At 54.4% G+C, this 19,187-nt stretch overlaps 1 protein-coding gene and 1 long non-coding RNA gene across 2 annotated transcripts; both read right to left on the bottom strand.

Annotated features, from left to right (window-relative positions):
* Positions 1 to 19: 19 nt before the first annotated feature.
* Positions 20 to 15,607, bottom strand: si:ch73-100l22.3 (uncharacterized). The gene is given in 13 exon segments (XM_060048352.1): positions 20 to 328; positions 514 to 596; positions 3,376 to 3,474; positions 3,623 to 3,727; positions 3,825 to 3,974; positions 7,833 to 7,955; positions 9,959 to 10,077; positions 10,734 to 11,121; positions 11,221 to 11,969; positions 11,971 to 13,180; positions 14,576 to 14,701; positions 15,149 to 15,298; positions 15,409 to 15,607. Coding segments are annotated over 12 exon segments (3,441 nt in total). The 5' UTR covers positions 15,287 to 15,298; positions 15,409 to 15,607; the 3' UTR covers positions 20 to 177.
* Positions 15,608 to 18,379: 2,772 nt separating this feature from the next.
* Positions 18,380 to 19,181, bottom strand: LOC132454767 (uncharacterized). Its single transcript, XR_009524994.1, has 3 exons — positions 19,011 to 19,181; positions 18,909 to 18,976; positions 18,380 to 18,855 (listed from the first exon to the last, which is right to left on the bottom strand). It is a non-coding gene; the product is annotated as an uncharacterized LOC132454767 (long non-coding RNA).
* Between the last annotated feature and the right edge of the window lie 6 nt (positions 19,182 to 19,187).

The raw sequence follows: 19,187 nt of genomic DNA, 5'->3' as shown, positions 1-19,187 counted from the left end.
AGAGACAGACCCACAAAACCTTTAAATAGAAACGTTTATTAAAAAACTTCAAAAATGTATAAATATAATTATAAAACATTGGCAATGCAAAAATATCAACAGGAACACGTTGCTAGGCTAATCTCTGGTCCACGGTGATACATATATGTGGTGTTCCCAGTGGTTCTTCAGAGGCTCTCAGCGTCTACCGGTCCTGGAGGTCTTGGGGCCCCTCTGAGGCCTTGAGGTCCTGAGCTGCCCCGGCCTGCGTTGTGGTGTAGGCGGGCCCCTAAGGTGAGGACCCTGGGCCCCTCTGACCCAAGGCCGGTCTGGGACCATCTGCTGCATCCTGACACAAGAACCACGGAGTGAGGGGAATACGCTACAGAGGCTTCTAGTGCGGTGTGTGTGTGTGTGTGTGTGTGTGTGTGTGTGTGTGTGTGTGTGTGTGTGTGTGTGTGTGTGTGTGTGTGTGTGTGTGTGTGTGTGTGTGTGTGTGTGTGTGTGTGTGTGTGTGTGTGTGTGTGTAGTTACATGATTCTTCTTTTCCTCTCCAAGGATTTCTGTGTGGCAGCAGACAGAGAACTCTTTCCAACGACCCGACCTGGTGGCCCTGTCTGTCTCACACACACACACACACACACACACACACACACACACACACACACACACACACACTTAAATGAAGTAAAATGTCCCTGAATTGTATACAAGTAAAAATTTTCCTGAAGAATGAAAATGTAAACTGATTCGCAAATCAAGGTCTAAAGGTACGGCCACACCAACCGCGTTGCTCGCGGTAGGGGCGTTGAAAATCGGCATTTTTGCATAGGGAACCATTGGTCTAGGCGCGGTACACGCGGTGAAGCGTTGCGTTGGGGGCTTTAGGCGCGGAAGTTGCACGTAATTACGCACGTAAACGCAGTACCGCGCCCACCGCACCAACGCCCGGAGTTCAGAAAATTGAACTTTCACCGCTTCAACGCGTGACGCTAAGCCACGGTAGCCAATCAGCGTGGAGCTTGACCCGACGTCACTGGCAGAGAGTAGTGAGCTTGCACAGAAGCATACGGCCGACATCTTTCTTTATTCTGGGTGGAAATAGTAACATAGTTACGCCATTACATGCGTTTATGGAAACATTTCTAGCGAGAAATGTGCATTTTAATTTCATAATTTTTGCTCAGTGAATGTGAAGGATGTTTGGTTTGATAGTTATGATGAAGAGGGAACGCTCCGTTCACTTGCATGGACATGGACTCATCTAGCTGCGGTGGCGCGGTGACGCGGTGGAGCGTTGAACCACCACACACCGGTCAAGCTTCAGGTTAGGCGCGGTACTCGCGGTGTCCAACGCGAGCAACGCGGTTGGTGTGGCCGCACCTTAATGCTACTTAAACCTAGAGTAGGCCACTTATTTTAAGAGCATCTCGTCATATTTTTTAAATTCTCTTTACATCCGACCGTAATTAATAAATCAAATGAGACCTCGGCAGACCTATTGCTGCAGCAAATATTCTCACAACTGCTATCAACATCTAAGATAATGACCGTTTAATCCACAAATCACGCCTGGCGATATCTAAAGAAAACAGCTGGACCTAATGAACTCATGAATTAAAAAGAAAAGCTTGACATGAGCAGAACCAGTGAGCCACCAGTCTGCAGTCAGTATGGGTGGGGGGCAGCCTGGCTATTGGGGAGGCTGCTGTTCTTTTATTCAGCACAAGTTACTGTTGTTGTTTGAGCTCTATTGATGGGAGGCTACCTGTTGTTTGAGCTCTATTGATGGGAGGCTACCTGTTGTTTGAGCTCTATTGGGGGGAGGCTACCTGTTGTTGAGCTCTATTGGTGGGAGGCTACCTGTTGTTGAGCTCTATTGGGGGGAGGCTACCTGTTGTTTGAGCTCTATTGGGGGGAGGCTACCTGTTGTTTGAGCTCTATTGGGGGGAGGCTACCTGTTGTTTGAGCTCTATTGGGGGGAGGCTACCTGTTGTTTGAGCTCTATTGGCGTTGTTTGAGCTCTATTGATGGGAGGCTACCTGTTGTTGAGCTCTATTGGTGGGAGGCTACCTGTTGTTTGAGCTCTATTGGGGGGAGGCTACCTGTTGTTTGAGCTCTATTGGGGGGAGGCTACCTGTTGTTTGAGCTCTATTGGTGGGAGGCTACCTGTTGTTTGAGCTCTATTGGTGGGAGGCTACCTGTTGTTTGAGCTCTATTGGGGGGAGGCTACCTGTTGTTGAGCTCTATTGGTGGGAGGCTACCTGTTGTTTGAGCTCTATTGGGGGGAGGCTACCTGTTGTTTGAGCTCTATTGGTGGGAGGCTACCTGTTGTTGAGCTCTATTGGGGGGAGGCTACCTGTTGTTTGAGCTCTATTGGGGGGAGGCTACCTGTTTGAGCTCTACTGGGGGGAGGCTACCTGTTTGAGCTCTATTGGGGGGAGGCTACCTGTTTGAACTCTACTGGGGGGAGGCTACCTGTTGTTGAGCTCTATTGGGGGGAGGCTACCTGTTGTTGAGCTCTATTGGGGGGAGGCTACCTGTTTTTGAGCTCTATTGGGGGGAGGCTACCTGTTGTTGAGCTCTATTGGGGGAGGCTACCTGTTTGAACTCTACTGGGGGGAGGCTACCTGTTGTTTGAACTCTACTGGGGGGAGGCTACCTGTTTGAGCTCTATTGGGGGGAGGCTACCTGTTGTTGAGCTCTATTGGGGGGAGGCTACCTGTTGTTTGAGCTCTATTGGGGGGAGGCTACCTGTTTGAGCTCGACTGGGGGGAGGCTACCTGTTTGAGCTCTACTGGGGGGAGGCTACCTGTTGTTTGAGCTCTATTGGGGGGAGGCTACCTGTTGTTTGAGCTCTATTGGGGGGAGGCTACCTGTTTGAACTCTACTGGGGGGAGGCTACCTGTTGTTGAGCTCTATTGGGGGGAGGCTACCTGTTGTTGAGCTCTATTGGGGGGAGGCTACCTGTTGTTTGAGCTCTATTGGGGGGAGGCTACCTGTTGTTTGAGCTCTATTGGGGGGAGGCTACCTGTTGTTGAGCTCTATTGGGGGGAGGCTACCTGTTGTTTGAGCTCTACTGGGGGGAGGCTACCTGTTGTTTGAGCTCTATTGGGGGGAGGCTACCTGTTTGAGCTCGACTGGGGGGAGGCTACCTGTTGTTTGAGCTCTATTGGGGGGAGGCTACCTGTTTGAGCTCTACTGGGGGGAGGCTACCTGTTTGAGCTCTACTGGGGGGAGGCTACCTGTTGTTTGAGCTCTATTGGGGGGAGGCTACCTGTTGTTTGAGCTCTATTGGGGGGAGGCTACCTGTTTGAGCTCTATTGGGGGGAGGCTACCTGTTTGAACTCTACTGGGGGGAGGCTACCTGTTTGAGCTCTACTGGGGGGAGGCTACCTGTTGTTTGAGCTCTCTGTCCCAGCGAATCAGCTGCATCTTCTCAGCCGCCGTCAGCCTGAAGAAAACATCATGGATCTCGTAGCGGACAGACCGCAGCTGGAGAGAGGAGAGAAGAGAGTGAAGGAGAGAGGAGAGGAGAGGAGGAGAGAGGAAGAATCACGTGTTGACGGCAGCAGAGGTGATGCAGATGGGACAGCGACAGCGTGAGTAAGTGAGTGAGAGGCGTGCGTGCGTGCGTGCGTACCTGCAGGGTGACTCTCTCCCACAGCAACCCGTCCTGTCTGCTGCACAGCCCCTCTCGCCCCCCCGGACTCTGATTCTCAAAGGCCTGCAGGAACTGCTGGGTGTCCTACACACACACACACACACACACACACACACACTTAACCCTGTGTTTGAGCAATACAACAGAGCCCGGCAACTGGGAGCAGCCAATGGGAGCGTACCCTGGCCGTGCGGCGCAGCTGCTGCACCCTCCCGGTCCTCAGCAGCCGGCGCGTCAGGAAACCCTTCACGGCCGCCGCCACCAGGGGGCGCCAGCGCTCAGGGAGAGACCGCCCCACAGACTGTAGGGGCGGGGCGGCGGGCAGGGGGAGCTGAGGGGGCGGAGAGAGAGAGAGATCTGAATAATGAGAGAGAGATCTGAATAATGAGAGAGAGAGAGAGAGAGAGAGAGAGAGAGAGAGAGAGAGAGAGAGAGAGAGAGAGAGAGAGAGAGAGAGAGAGAGAGAGAGAGAGAGAGAGAGAGAGAGAGAGAGAGAATACCAATTCCACCAATGACAACCAATTAATTTCCCCTCCAGGATCTCAAGGTCCTTGCGCTGGCATCTGGTCGCCCAATAAGGAGGCAGACTGATGGTCCATGAGGCAGACTGATGGTCCATGAGGCAGACTGATGGTCCATGAGGCAGACTGATGGTCCATGAGGCAGACTGATGGTCCATGAGGCAGACTGATGGTCCATGAGGCAGACTGATGGTCCATGAGGCAGACTGATGGTCCATGAGGCAGACTGATGGTCCATGAGGCAGACTGATGGTCCATGAGGCAGACTGATGGTCCATGAGGCAGACTGATGGTCCATGAGGCAGACTGATGGTCCATGAGGCAGACTGATGGTCCATGAGGCAGACTGAAGGTCCATGAGGCAGACTGATGGTCCATGAGGCAGACTGATGGTCCATGAGGCAGACTGATGGTCCATGAGGCAGACTGAAGGTCCATGAGGCAGACTGATGGTCCATGAGGCAGACTGATGGTCCATGAGGCAGACTGATGGTCCATGAGGCAGACTGATGGTCCATGAGGCAGACTGATGGTCCATGAGGCAGACTGATGGTCCATGAGGCAGACTGATGGTCCATGAGGCAGACTGATGGTCCATGAGGCAGACTGATGGTCCATGAGGCAGACTGATGGTCCAAGAGGCAGACTGATGGTCCATGAGGCAGACTGATGGTCCATGAGGCAGACTGATGGTCCATGAGGCAGACTGATGGTCCATGAGGCAGACTGATGGTCCATGAGGCAGACTGATGGTCCATGAGGCAGACTGATGGTCCATGAGGCAGACTGATGGTCCATGAGGCAGGGAGACATAGGGGCGTACTTGTTGATTCTCTAACTGTTGGGATCTGGGCAGGGGAACGGAACACCACCCAACACAAACACAAACACCACCCAACAAACACACAAACACCACCCAACACAAACACCCAACAGAAACACAAACACACAAACACCACCCAACACAAACACACAAACACCCCCCAACACAAACACCACCCAACACAAACACAAACACACAAACACCCCCCAACACAAACACACAAACACCACCCAACACAAACACACAAACACCACCCAACACAAACACAAACACACAAACACCCCCCAACGCATACACACAAACACCACCCAACACAAACACACAAACACCCCCCAACACATACACACAAACACCACCCAACACAAACACACAAACACCCCCCAACACAAACACACAAACACCACCCAACACATACACACAAACACCACCCAACACATACACACAAACACCACCCAACACAAACACAAACACACAAACACCCCCCAACACATACACACAAACACCACCCAACACAAACACACAAACACCCCCCAACACAAACACACAAACACACAAACACCACCCAACACAAACACAAACACACAAACACCCCCCAACACAAACACAAACACACAAACACCACCCAACACAAACACACAAACACCCCCCAACACATACACACAAACACCACCCAACACAAACACACAAACACCACCCAACACAAACACAAACACACAAACACCCCCCAACACAAACACACAAACACCACCCAACACAAACACACAAACACCACCCAACACAAACACAAACACACAAACACCACCCAACACAAACACACAAACACCACCCAACACAAACACACAAACACCCCCCAACACAAACACACAAACACCACCCAACACAAACACACAAACACCACCCAACACAAACACACAAACACCCCCCAACACAAACACACAAACACCACCCAACACAAACACAAACACACAAACACCCCCCAACGCATACACACAAACACCACCCAACACAAACACACAAACACCCCCCAACACATACACACAAACACCACCCAACACAAACACACAAACACCCCCCAACACAAACACACAAACACCACCCAACACATACACACAAACACCACCCAACACAAACACACAAACACCCCCCAACACATACACACAAACACCACCCAACACAAACACACAAACACCCCCCAACACAAACACACAAACACACAAACACCACCCAACACAAACACAAACACACAAACACCCCCCAACACAAACACAAACACACAAACACCACCCAACACAAACACACAAACACCCCCCAACACATACACACAAACACCACCCAACACAAACACACAAACACCACCCAACACAAACACACAAACACCCCCCAACACAAACACACAAACACCACCCAACACAAACACACAAACACCACCCAACACAAACACAAACACACAAACACCCCCCAACGCATACACACAAACACCACCCAACACAAACACACAAACACCCCCCAACACAAACACACAAACACCACCCAACACAAACACACAAACACCACCCAACACAAACACACAAACACCCCCCAACACAAACACACAAACACCACCCAACACAAACACACAAACACCACCCAACACAAACACACAAACACCCCCCGGGAGAATTCAAAGATAAGCAGGCTAAAGGCTGTCTGGTACAGCTAATGTACCAGCTGGTACAGCTAATGTACCAGCTGGTACAGCTAATGTACCAGCTGGTACTGGGCCTTCAGGATGGGACCAGCATGGGACACTCCCCCACGCAGAGAACCACAGCCAGAGAGAACCCCCGCCTTGTTACCAGGGAGGAGAGGAAGAGGGCTGAACGGTACCAGGGAGGAGGAGGAAGAGGGCTGAACGGTACCAGAGAGGAGAGGAAGAGGGCTGAACAGTACCAGGGAGGAGTGGAAGAGGGCTGAACGGTACCAGAGAGGAGAGGAAGAGGGCTGAACGGTACCAGGGAGGAGGGGAAGAGGGCTGAACGGTACCAGGGAGGAGGAGGAAGAGGGCTGAACGGTACCAGGGAGGAGGAGGAAGAGGGCTGAACGGTACCAGGGAGGAGGAAGAGGGCTGAACGGTACCAGGGAGGAGGAAGAGGGCTGAACGGTACCAGGGAGGAGGAGGAAGAGGGCTGAACGGTACCAGGGAGGAGGAAGAGGGCTGAACGGTACCAGGGAGGAGGAAGAGGGCTGAACGGTACCAGGGAGGAGGAGGAAGAGGGCTGAACGGTACCAGGGAGGAGGAGGAAGAGGGCTGAACGGTACCAGGGAGGAGGAAGAGGGCTGAACAGTACCAGGGAGGAGGAAGAGGGCTGAACAGTACCAGGGAGGAGGAAGAGGGCTGAACGGTACCAGGGAGGAGGAAGAGGGCTGAACAGTACCAGGGAGGAGAGGAAGAGGGCTGAACGGTACCAGGGAGGAGGAAGAGGGCTGAACGGTACCAGGGAGGAGAGGAAGAGGGCTGAACGGTACCAGGGAGGAGAGGAAGAGGGCTGAACGGTACCAGGGAGGAGGAGGAAGAGGGCTGAACGGTACCAGGGAGGAGGAGGAAGAGGGCTGAACGGTACCAGGGAGGAGGAGGAAGAGGGCTGAACGGTACCAGGGAGGAGAGGAAGAGGGCTGAACGGTACCAGGGAGGAGGAGGAAGAGGGCTGAACAGTACCAGGGAGGAGGAAGAGGGCTGAACAGTACCAGGGAGGAGGAAGAGGGCTGAACGGTACCAGGGAGGAGGAGGAAGAGGGCTGAACAGTACCAGGGAGGAGGAAGAGGGCTGAACGGTACCAGGGAGGAGAGGAAGAGGGCTGAACGGTACCTGGAAGCAGACGTCTGAGAGGACGCCACCTCCCGACAAGGTGGCGGCGTCCCCGGGCCAGGAGACAGACGGCGGGCAGAGCGAGGACACCCTCTGAAGGAGACGGCAACGCTCCGACAACGCCTGGGAGGGGGGGGGGGGAGGGAGAGGGAGAGGGAGAGGGGGGGGGGGGGGGGAGGGGGAGGGAGAGGGAGAGGGAGAGGGAGAGGGAGGGAGCCATTCATTAGTGTTGTCCCTCTGGTGGATGATCTGCCACTTAGGCAGACACTCATGAATTAAACAAGCGCTCCCCCCCCCCGCCCCCCTCTAGCCACTCCTCACCTGCACCAGTCCACCGACGGAGGAAACACCACAAAGGTCCCTTCATTACCAAGCTTATGTTAATTACATTGTTGTTAGAAATGCATATATTAAACCGAGACTGTAATTAATAGGGCAAGGACAACTGGCCAAGCACACGCACACACACACGCGACATCAGCAGTCGTCCTTGGTTCAACGTGCACACGCAAAAATACGCACACACACACACACACACACACACACACACACACACACACACACACACACACACACACACCATGGCATGTGGCCTCTTTGGGATGCAGTGAAACATTTATGGGTGGATCCCGGGGCTCCTCTACAAGGGAGGGTTTGAAGGTCTCCTGTAATGATCAGTACTCAGCAGTCCGCCCACGACCCGACAACACCGCTCTGACGGGCGGCGGCGCGCGTGTGTACGTGTGTGTGTGTGGAAGGTTTCTACGGGCTGGCACCCAGCCAGCGTCTTGCCAAGGTCTCCACCTCGTCTTTTGAGAAACATTACAGGTCACCGTAGCGACACATTCTGGTTAATGGAAGGCTTGGCAGACGGAGGAGTGTACTCCACTCCTGAAGGAACAATCACAGCTCAGTCTGCTGGCTGACCGTGGGTGAGGCGGACAACGCCCAGGGGCCAAACTACATCTCCATCTAAAGAGGACACATCGGCTCAATGTGTGGCAACAGGTCCCCAGAACCCCCAGCCTGCTGCAACACTACCTGGAAGCCTGCTGGAGCCAGAGGCAGAGCGACAGGCAGAGAGAGAGACAGGCAGAGAGAGAGACAGGAGGAGTGAGAGACAGGCAGAGCGACAGAGAGAGGAGGAGTGAGAGACAGGCAGAGAGAGACAGGCAGAGCGACAGGCAGAGAGAGAGACAGAGCGACAGGCAGAGAGAGAGACAGAGCGACAGGCAGAGAGAGAGACAGAGCGACAGGCAGAGAGAGAGACAGGCAGAGAGAGAGACAGAGCGACAGGCAGAGAGAGAGACAGGCAGAGAGAGACAGGCAGAGTGACAGGCAGAGAGAGACAGGCAGAGAGAGAGACAGGAGGAGTGAGAGACAGGCAGAGCGACAGGCAGAGAGAGAGACGGGCAGAGCGACAGGCAGAGAGAGACAGGCAGAGCGACAGGCAGAGAGAGACAGGCAGAGAGAGACATGCAGAGCGACAGGCAGAGAGAGAGACAGGCAGAGAGAGAGAGCAAGAGACAGAGCGAGAGAGAGACAGAGAGACAGAGAGAGAAAGAGGGACAGAGACAGAGGGAGGGACAGAGAGAGAGAGAGAGAGAGAGAGAGAGAGAGAGAGAGAGAGAGAGAGAGAGAGAGGGGCAGAGACAGAGAGAGAGACAGAGAGAGAGAGAGAGAGAGAGAGAGAGAGAGAGAGAGAGAGAGAGAGAGAGAGAGAGAGAGAGAGAGAGAGAGAGAGAGGCAGAGACAGAGACAGAGACAGAGACAGAGACAGACAGAGAGAGAGAGAGAGAGAGAGAGAGAGAGAGGGGCAGAGACAGAGACAGAGGGAGGGACAGAGAGAGAGAGAGAGAGAGAGGGGCAGAGACAGAGACAGAGACAGACAGAGAGAGAGAGACAGAGACAGAGACAGAGACAGAGACAGAGAGAGAGAGAGAGACAGAGACAGAGAGAGAGATGCCATTTCCAGCCTCAGTGAGCTTCTAGAAGTGTCTGGTAATGACCACACACCAACAGTTATCAGAAGAACAGGAAAATAGTAAATTTGTATTTAACTTAAATACTTGTATATTTGAGGTCGGCCCTCCTCCTGCCCCCCTCCCTGGGGGTGGCGGTCCTACCTGGAGGAGGTGCTGCTGCTGGACTCCCTGCTCAGCCTGCAGCGCCCTCCACTGGGCGGCATGCGCCTGCTGCAGCTCGTCTCCCGGGTCGCCCCCGGCTCCACGGCCGGGGGGCGGGGCTGGGGAGACAGAGGGGAGTGGTCAGAGGGGGATGAGGGCGGGGCTGGGGAGACAGGGGAGTGGTCAGAGGGGGATGAGGGCGGGGCTGGGGAGACAGGGGGGAGTGGTCAGAGGGGGATGAGGGCGGGGCTGGGGAGACAGGGGAGTGGTCAGAGGGGGATGAGGGCGGGGCTGGGGAGACAGGGGAGTGGTCAGAGGGGGATGAGGGCGGGGCTGGGGAGACAGAGGGGAGTGGTCAGAGGGGGATGAGGGCGGGGTTAGCGGCTGAACCCAGAGCCTCTATTGGCCTCCGGGGCCGGGGGGGCGGGGCTGGGGAGACAGAGGGGAGTGGTCAGAGGGGGATGAGGGCGGGGTTAGCGGCTGAACCCAGAGCCTCTATTGGCCTCCGGGGCCGGGGGGCGGGGCTGGGGAGACAGAGGGGAGTGGTCAGAGGGGGATGAGGGCGGGGTTAGCGGCTGAACCCAGAGCCTCTATTGGCCGCCGGGGGGGCGGGGCTGGGGAGACAGAGGGGAGTGGTCAGAGGGGGATGAGGGCGGGGTTAGCGGCTGAACCCAGAGCCTCTATTGGCCTCCGGGGCCAGGGGGCGGGGCTGGGGAGACAGAGGGGAGTGGTCAGAGGGGGATGAGGGCGGGGTTAGCGGCTGTATTGGCCTCACCGTTGGGGGGGCTGGCGTACGAGAGTCTGCCCCGCCTCCTCTCCTCCGCCGCCTGCTCTGCATGCATGAGCAGTCTGCGTTTGGCCTTGGACACGCCCCCCTGCCCTCCGGCCCCTCCCTCGCTCTCCGGGGTCCGGCGCTTGTGGTCCGGGACGGGAGAAAGGTACGAACCGGCCCCGGACCCCGAAGGGTCCAGGCGCCAGAGTCCCGACGGACGCTCCACGTCGTACGACCGGTTCAGAGGGTCGCCCTCCGCCACTGCGGCTGGTGGTCTGCCCCTGAACGGCTGGTTGCTGCTGTCTGACTGCACCCTGAACGGCTGGTTGCTGCTGTCCGACTGCACCCTGAACGGCTGGTTGCTGCTGTCCGACTGCACCCTGACCGGCTGGTTGCTGCTGTCCGACTGCACCCTGACCGGCTGGTTGCTGCTGTCTGACTGCACCCTGACCGGCTGGTTGCTGCTGTCTGACTGCACCCTGAACGGCTGAATCTCCCAGAAGGCGTCTGGGATGAGCGGCCTGGGGGAGACGGAGGGGCGCTTTGCAGACGGCTGGGGGATCCTGGAGCAGGTGAGGGGTCCTCTGGCCCCGGGGGCCCCCTGGGCGCTGGGGGAGCCCCCACCCCCCCCTCCAGCAGCCGACCCCCGGGCCAGGCCGCGGGCCGGGGCCTGGCCTGGGCTCCCGTGGCTCCCTGCCCCGCTGTCCCCTCCTCGGTGCGGTCTGAAGTACGGGAGGTCTATGAAGTCCCACAGCTCAGGGTCTGTGTCTTCATCAGTGGGGCCCCCGGTCCAGGCGCTGTCCCGGACAGGACGACCCTCCCCAGAGAGGCTGTGGCCCCCGTGAGGAGGGTCTCCGGGCGGGGCCTGGTTCCTCATGTTCTCTGTGATGGTGGACTCCAGCTCAGAGATGAGCAGCTTGAGGCCGGACAGGTTGAGCTCCAGCTGGTCCATCTGCTGCGTGTGAGCTGAGCTCCTGCTCAGCGCGAGTCCTGCTGGACCCCCTCCCTGGACGGGCTGTGCCCCCGGCTGCCCCTGGCTGTGACCGTTGTGCGCTCCGGTCTCAGGGTGGGCGTGCCCCCCCTCATGGAGCCCTCTGCTCTTACAGTGAACCGGGCTGGTGCACAGCACAGGGCTGGGGAGGACGTGGTAGCCCCCTCCTCTCTGAGGATCACTGACCCCCCCGGAGCGTACCTCCAGCCCTGGGGGTGGGGGCTGACCCCTCAGGGGGCAGAGCAGAGGCCTCCCCAGGGTTGGAGGCCGCCTCGTGGGCACCTCCAGGTGAGAGAGCAGGCGGAATGTTTTCAGGGATGGTTTTATTTTTGCCTCCTAAGTCCAAAGTCTCTGAGTTTGCACTGCCTGTTGAACTGAAGCCTTTGGTGTTGTGTGAGGTAGTGAATTCATCGGTGGAACCTTTTAAAGCGAGGTCTTCTACCCGAGACCCTTCCTGCTCATCCTTGCCCCACTTGTTCAGGGCGGTGTCTGCTGGGGTGTCCCCACTGGTGTGTTTGGTGCTCCTCCTCTGAGGGGCCTTATGGGGGACCTCCTGGTTCTCTTTGTCCGACAGGCTCTCCTCTGTGCCCTCTCTCTCCGGGACCACCCGGCCGGGTCTGGCCTGGTTCCTGAGCGCTCGCTGCTGCTGCCGGCACTCCTGGGACTTCTTGAGCAGGGCCTGGAGGCTGAGGCGGTAGGGCTCCCCGGGCGGCCTGGACGACTCTCCCAGTACCTGAGGGGGTGGTGTTGTGGCTGGGGACAGGGTCACCTCCGGGCCAGCCTCCACGGTAGGGCGTGGACCCTCCTGGCCACACCCAGTGTCACGGCGGCCAGAGGAGTCACCTTGTGGAGGTCTCACACCATGATTCGTTTCCTGGGCCGTTCCTAGTGGGACACATGTGACCAGATGGCCCACTGGGGGGCCGGACTCAGCTGAGAGCGAGCCAATGACTGACTGTTTATGGTCTGGCTCAGCGCTACAGACCTCTGTGAGCATGTCATTGGCAATCAGACAATCCTCGATGGAAGTGTCCATGGCAGAGCGCTCCAGCTTCTCCCCGTCGATGGGCGGGTGACTGATGATGTCTGGCGTCATGGCGGTCCTGTTTGAAGGGCTGCAGAGGAGGAAGCCCCCCAGGGACGTCCCCCCCTCCACACGGCTCTCCCTCGCCCAGTCGGCCCTCCCCATCACGTTGTGGGTCCCGTCCCCGGAGGACTGGGACCGCCGGCTGACGTCCCCGGGGGGGTCCAGTAGGGGTTGTGAGTGGGGGGGTGGGGGGCGTCGAGACATTCCACTGTAGGTGGTCGAGGTCAGCGGGGGGCCCTCTGGGCCGACAGCGCCCTGCTGGGGGCCGGCTGGAGGGGGGGAGGCCTCTCTGTGAGGGGAGGAGGGGGGGCTGAGAGGGGGGAGGCCGGACTTCTCCTCAAAGAACTCCTGCAGAGTCGGTGCTTTCCGAAGCTGAAAGGCGGGAAAACAACAATGAATACATTTTGTGTAAAAGGTGAAACAATCCTTCAATATAAAACAGACTGGGATCTGATGCTATTCCCAGTAGGGATGTTAACTGATGAGCGTTTGGCCGATGGTTGACCGTATCAACGTTGGGGTCAGTGTGGAGTGTGTTGGTTTCACTTCACACTAAAGATGATCAGATGAGGCGACTTACTGGAGGTTGGACGGACACTCCGTCTCCAGCCCACTGGTTCATTTCTCCTCAAGTCTTAATAATTCCCGCATTCGAGCGGCAGAGAACATGACCTCTAAATGATTATGGACAGTAGACTGAACGCTATAAGACTACAGTCAGCCATCTCATTCAAAGATCTTTTGTGTCAAGTGAAAAAAATTATCCCTCACACTAAATTTTTCCGTCTCCTCCGTCCTAAACAAGCGCCGTCTCTTCAGAGCTGTCATGTTCTTAAATGAGCCGCGGCAATGTTTCAAATGAGCTCCTGACGCTGCCCTCTTCCGATTGGCCCCTGGGGAATCCCGCGCAGGGTCTCAACGAGGTCCATCTCAGACCATTGTGGGCGTTGGAGCCCGCTCTCTACACACGGTCCACCTGCAGTGAGCATGCCTGGTGGTTCGATTCAAACAGGTGGTGCCGCGGTTAGAGCCGCTGCCTCCCACGCAGAGAGTGTGTGTGTGTGTGTGTGTGTGTGTGTGTGTGTGTGTGTGTGTGTGTGTGTGTGTGTGTGTGTGTGTGTGTGTGTGTGTGTGTGTGTGTGTGTGTGTGTCGGAGGCAGAACGGGAGAGAGATGAGCAGAGTTACGAAATAGCAGCCGGCTGGCGCGGCTCCAAATGGATGTTATTAAAAATAGCACATTTTAATCTGATCGGTTAACTGGTTTCTACCGGTTAATGAGGCTCGGTGGTCGGTCAAGAATATTTTACATTTTCGCCATTCCTAATTCCCAGACAAAAACACAATCATCACTACAGAGATAATGACACCCCTCGATCATCACAACAGAAATCATGACCCCACTGGATTATCACTACAGAGAATGACACCCCTGGATTAAGGTGCAGAGATAATGACCCCACTGGATTATCACTACAGAGAATGACACCCCTGGATTAAGGTGCATAGATAATGACACAACTGGATTATCACTACAGAGAATGACACCCCTGGATTAAGGTGCAGAGATAATGACCCCACTGGATTATCACTACAGAGATAATAACACCACTGGATAAGGTGCAGAGATAATAACACCACTGAATTATCACTGGAGAGATCATGACCCCCTTGATTAAGGTGCAGAGTGACACCACTGGATTAAGGTGCAGAGATCATGACCCCCTTGATTAAGGTGCAGTCTGTCTGTCTGTCTGTCTGTCCCTCACCTGCACGCTATGCAGGATGTGTCGTACGCGGTCGACCAGTCCGCTGGCCGCTGACTCACTACGATCAGACGGCTTCTTCAGATGTTCCTTCAACGTCCGCATCTCCTCTCTCCGTTCCCCTGACAACTGGTAGGACAAACACAACCATACAATAACAAAATGATATAACAACACAAATGGAAACATCAGACCTCAAACATGCGTCGACTCCAACAGCAGCATCAAGGTGCATTCTGGGAAAAGCTCATATTTCACCAAAAGAAAAGGAGGACTGGAATCGAATTACAACAAGAAACACAAGAATCACAACAACAACAACAACCATAACAACCACAACGACAATAACCACCATAACGACCACAACAGCAACAAAACAAGCACAACAATCACATCAGCAACAAAACAACCACAACAATAACAACAACCACAACAACAATCACCACCACAACAACAACCACAACGACCATAACCACCACAACAGGAGGCGGTTGGCCACTAGCTTCAGCACCAGGCGGGGTGCGAACAGGTCAGGGGCTTGACCCCTCTTCCTTCAAGGGGCGGGAGTGCTCCTACCAGGGGCGGAAGTACGCAGCGGCCGTGGAAGCGGATCAGGGACCGATGGCCGCAGAGCCTCCCCGGGCCAGAGGGGGGGTCGGCCGGACTCCTCAGCTCAGAGAGACGGTTCGCCGCGAACTCCTCGTAGTCCTCCATCATGACGGGAGGCTGAAAGGTTTAAGTAAAGTTTAATGAGGAAACTGACGCTAACGTAAGTTAGCCACCGTTAGCCGGCGTGAGGCTCAACAAATAGTGAATCCCCAGAAATAAACACATACAAGAATAGCAGCTCTAAGGCAGTCTGGTGATGATCCGTGGAGGTAGATAAAGATAAACTCACGTCCAGCGCAGAGAAACAGGCGGTAGCTTCACAACCAGGGCGCCGGTGTTTACATCTTTACCCGCGAAGGAGGAGCAAAGTGACGGTTTGGAAACCGTTGGGAGTCTGGAAGTCATGGACTGGAGTCAGAGCTGGACTGGAGTCAGAGCTGGACTGGAGTCAGAGCTGGACTGAGTCAGAGCTGGAGTGGAGTCAGAGCCGGAGTGGAGTCAGACCCGGAAGACCCGGGCCGGAGTGGCGTCAGAGCCTGAGTGGAGCTAAACCCGGAGTGGAGTTAGACCCGGAATGGATTCACAGCCAGAATGGATTCACACAAGGAATGGATTCACGCATCAGATTCATTGAATTCACGGCAGATTACGCACTCACACACTAAAATAAGTGCTAACATATTATACAATGTGTTAATTGCTGGAATAAGTATTCACATACTTAAAGGCTAACATAACAGGTTATTCGTTAAGGTAGTAATTAGAGCAGTTCTGTGTTTAACCAATGTCCATGAGGTAAACATTCACACTGCCACCTGCACACTTTATTTGTCTTACTTGGTAGTTCATGTTAATTCCATTCAAGACACCTTGTTCATTTAAAAACATGTTTATTGGTCATATAGAAAATAAAGTAAGCTGTTTATCAACAAACATACAGTATGTACATCAATGAAACAAAATATGCATCAAACTTACAATGGACCATTGAGTTCTGTGATTACTACTACATTACCATCAGGACTTACGCATATACAAATTGCAAAAAAAGTACAATAATTTAGTAGATGATAAATACAAAGACTGTCACATTTAAAGTATTTTCCGATATAGAAAGTACTGTCGTAGAATAATTATTACACGTCATAGGGAAAAACACTGAATTTTCGATCACAAGTTGATTTCTGAAAATGCCATATTCACACAGACGCACTACGTCAACGGTTAAATACCTTAGGACACACAGCATCAACGATACACCTATAGCCTCACACTCTGTTACACACTCAAACATATAGCCACACACACAGTTACACACTGACACCATAGCCCACACACACCACAGTAACACACTCACACCATAGCCACAAACACAGTTAAACAGTCACACCTATAGCCACACACTCCGTTGAGTTACAATGAAACAGAGTTATTCATAAATGAATAATCACCACCTAAAGACAACTCAAAGCAAGGGCCTCCAGTGGTAACTGCTGATGTGGGTGAGAGGGTGTGAGAGTGAGTGAGTGAGTGAGTGAGTGAGTGAGTGAGTGAGTGAGTGAGTGAGTGAGTGAGTGAGTGAGTGAATGAGTGAGTGAGTGAGTGAGTGAGTGTGCGTGTGTGCGTGTGTTAAGTGCAATGAGCAACAGGAAAAAGGAAAACAAATGAGAAGCCAACAGATGAAAACAAACCAAAGATCAGAGGAGTTCTTGGTTCATTTACTTTTCCTGGATCAGAACCCCGGAGTGGGCTCCGAACCCCTGGTGGACCAGGACCTCCTGGAGACCGGGTGAGGGTCTGACGACAGAGGACAGAGTCTCCCCACACTGGTGTTCAATAGACGCTGTCACATCCAGCTGTTTTCATCAGGCCAAAGCGTGAGGCCAGTGGCTGCTTAGCGAGTCCATTACCGGTCCAGGGGATTCTCCTTAGAGGTGGTGAGAGTTACAGCGCATGGAAAGTAATAATAGATTAAAGTAGGTGGTCACTTAGCAGCCCCGAAGACTGAAGGTGATTAAAGACCCTGGCCTCAGAGCCGTCCAGACACCTGGAGGACAAACTAACCAACTAACTAACCAGCTGCTGCCCGCCTGCTTCCAATGAGAGCCCTCTGCTCCTTCCCAAGGAGGAGGACCCGATTAAGACCCTGATTAAGTACGGTCTTTATGGCTAATCTGATCGTGAAGGGAAGAGGTAAATCACTGCATGCAGGCCAGACGTTAGGGACGCTTAGAGGAGGGGGGCGTGGTGAGGCCAATGATGGACCCACGCTGGGTCCATCAATTCCCTCGACTCCCGCAGCTCGGAGCTAATCACCACAAGAGCTGTCCTCCTGCAGTTCCTCAGACCTCTGCATACCAAGGAGGTCCATCTAGCAACATGTACCCTGTTGTTACACATCACGGGTTGTGTGCTACATGTTCACTCCCCATTCATACTGTTTAAAAAAATGTAAATAGTAAATAAAAAAAACAAAATGTAAAAAGGTATTTGGTACAACTTAATCTAGAAGAGGGGTTTCACATGTTGCCTGGTTTGACTTGTAGCACTCTGAGCCTACACTGTTCACCACCACGATACCACAGGACTGCTCAGACAAAACCACGTACCAGCACGGAGGGCGAGAGACACCGGACACACTGATCACACCCCACACCAGAACGAGTGCACGGAACATTTCACATCTAAATACTCTGCATGTGCAGCTCACTGCCAGGCGAAAGCACTCCAGTGTCATCACATCAGAGAGAAGGCGGATCACTCTGCGGATATTCACTAAGTGCAAAGCATTATGGGGCATGACCATCTGAAGAAACAGCCCTCCCCCTCCCTCTCCTCTCTTCCTCCATCAGCGTCCCGACGGAGAGAGCCCCCGCAGCGCTCTGAAGAACCACCGCGGCTCTGAGGGCTGATTATGGTCCCACCCTTCACGCAACGCAAGGAGGTTTACGGACCCCTTACGTCCTTGCGGACCCTCCTTGCGTCCACCGCACGGGCCTGACGCGCGCCTCCCAGACATTGTAACCTTCCGTCGAGGTGATGGAGCAGCAAGGGCTGTGATTGGTCCGCCTGCTATGACCCGACGCAGAACCTCGACTGGTTCACGACGGCATTGAGGCGTCTACGGGGGCGTGGCGTTAGGGTTAGGGTTAGGGTTAACCCTAACCCTAACCCTAACCCTAACCCTGAACGTCAGCCCTTAAGGTGCCCAAGTAGTTCATGCCAAAACTCATTTTGTTCAGTTCTTTCAACACACGTCGTTAAAAACAAACAAAAACAAAACATTTGACCTTCAACTGTGTTTGCAGAAGATATGTAGAAGAAAATAGGATCGCCATTAAATATAAACATGAATAGAAATGATGCACAGGAGAAACAAAACGTTAATGCAATGGTAGGTTGACATCAGGTGAGGAGAGGTTCTTGGATGGTATAGGGGGATGAGACCAAGTCTGACCACTGCTAACCCCCCCCACCCAAGGAGGATCCTCCTCACCCCTTCATCTCAACGACAGGAGGGACCTCCTCACCCCTTCATCTCAACGACAAGAGGGACCTCCTCACCCCTTCACCTCCACTACAGGAGGGACCTCCTCACCCCTTAACCTCCACTACAGGAGGAACCTCCTCACCCCTTAACCTCCACTACAGGAGGAACCTCCTCACCCCTTCACCTCCACTACAGGAGGAACCTCCTCACACCCTTCACCTCCACTACAGGAGGAACCTCCTCACCCCTTCATCTCAACGACAGGAGGGACCTCCTCACCCCTTCATCTCAACGACAGGAGGGACCTCCTCACCCCCTTAACCTCCACTACAGGAGAACCTCCTCACCCCTTCACCTCCACTACAGGAGGGACCTCCTCACCCCTTAACCTCCACTACAGGAGGGACCTCCTCACCCCTTCATCTCAACGACAGGAGGGACCTCCTCACCCCTTCATCTCAACGACAGGAGGGACCTCCTCACCCCTTAACCTCCACGACAGGAGGAACCTCCTCA

Source organism: Gadus macrocephalus, chromosome 3 (genome assembly GCF_031168955.1).
Source record: "Gadus macrocephalus chromosome 3, ASM3116895v1".
Lineage (NCBI taxonomy): Eukaryota > Metazoa > Chordata > Actinopteri > Gadiformes > Gadidae > Gadus > Gadus macrocephalus.
The sequence above is the reverse complement of the archived record's forward strand: the minus strand, read 5'-3'. Positions and strand labels throughout refer to the sequence as shown.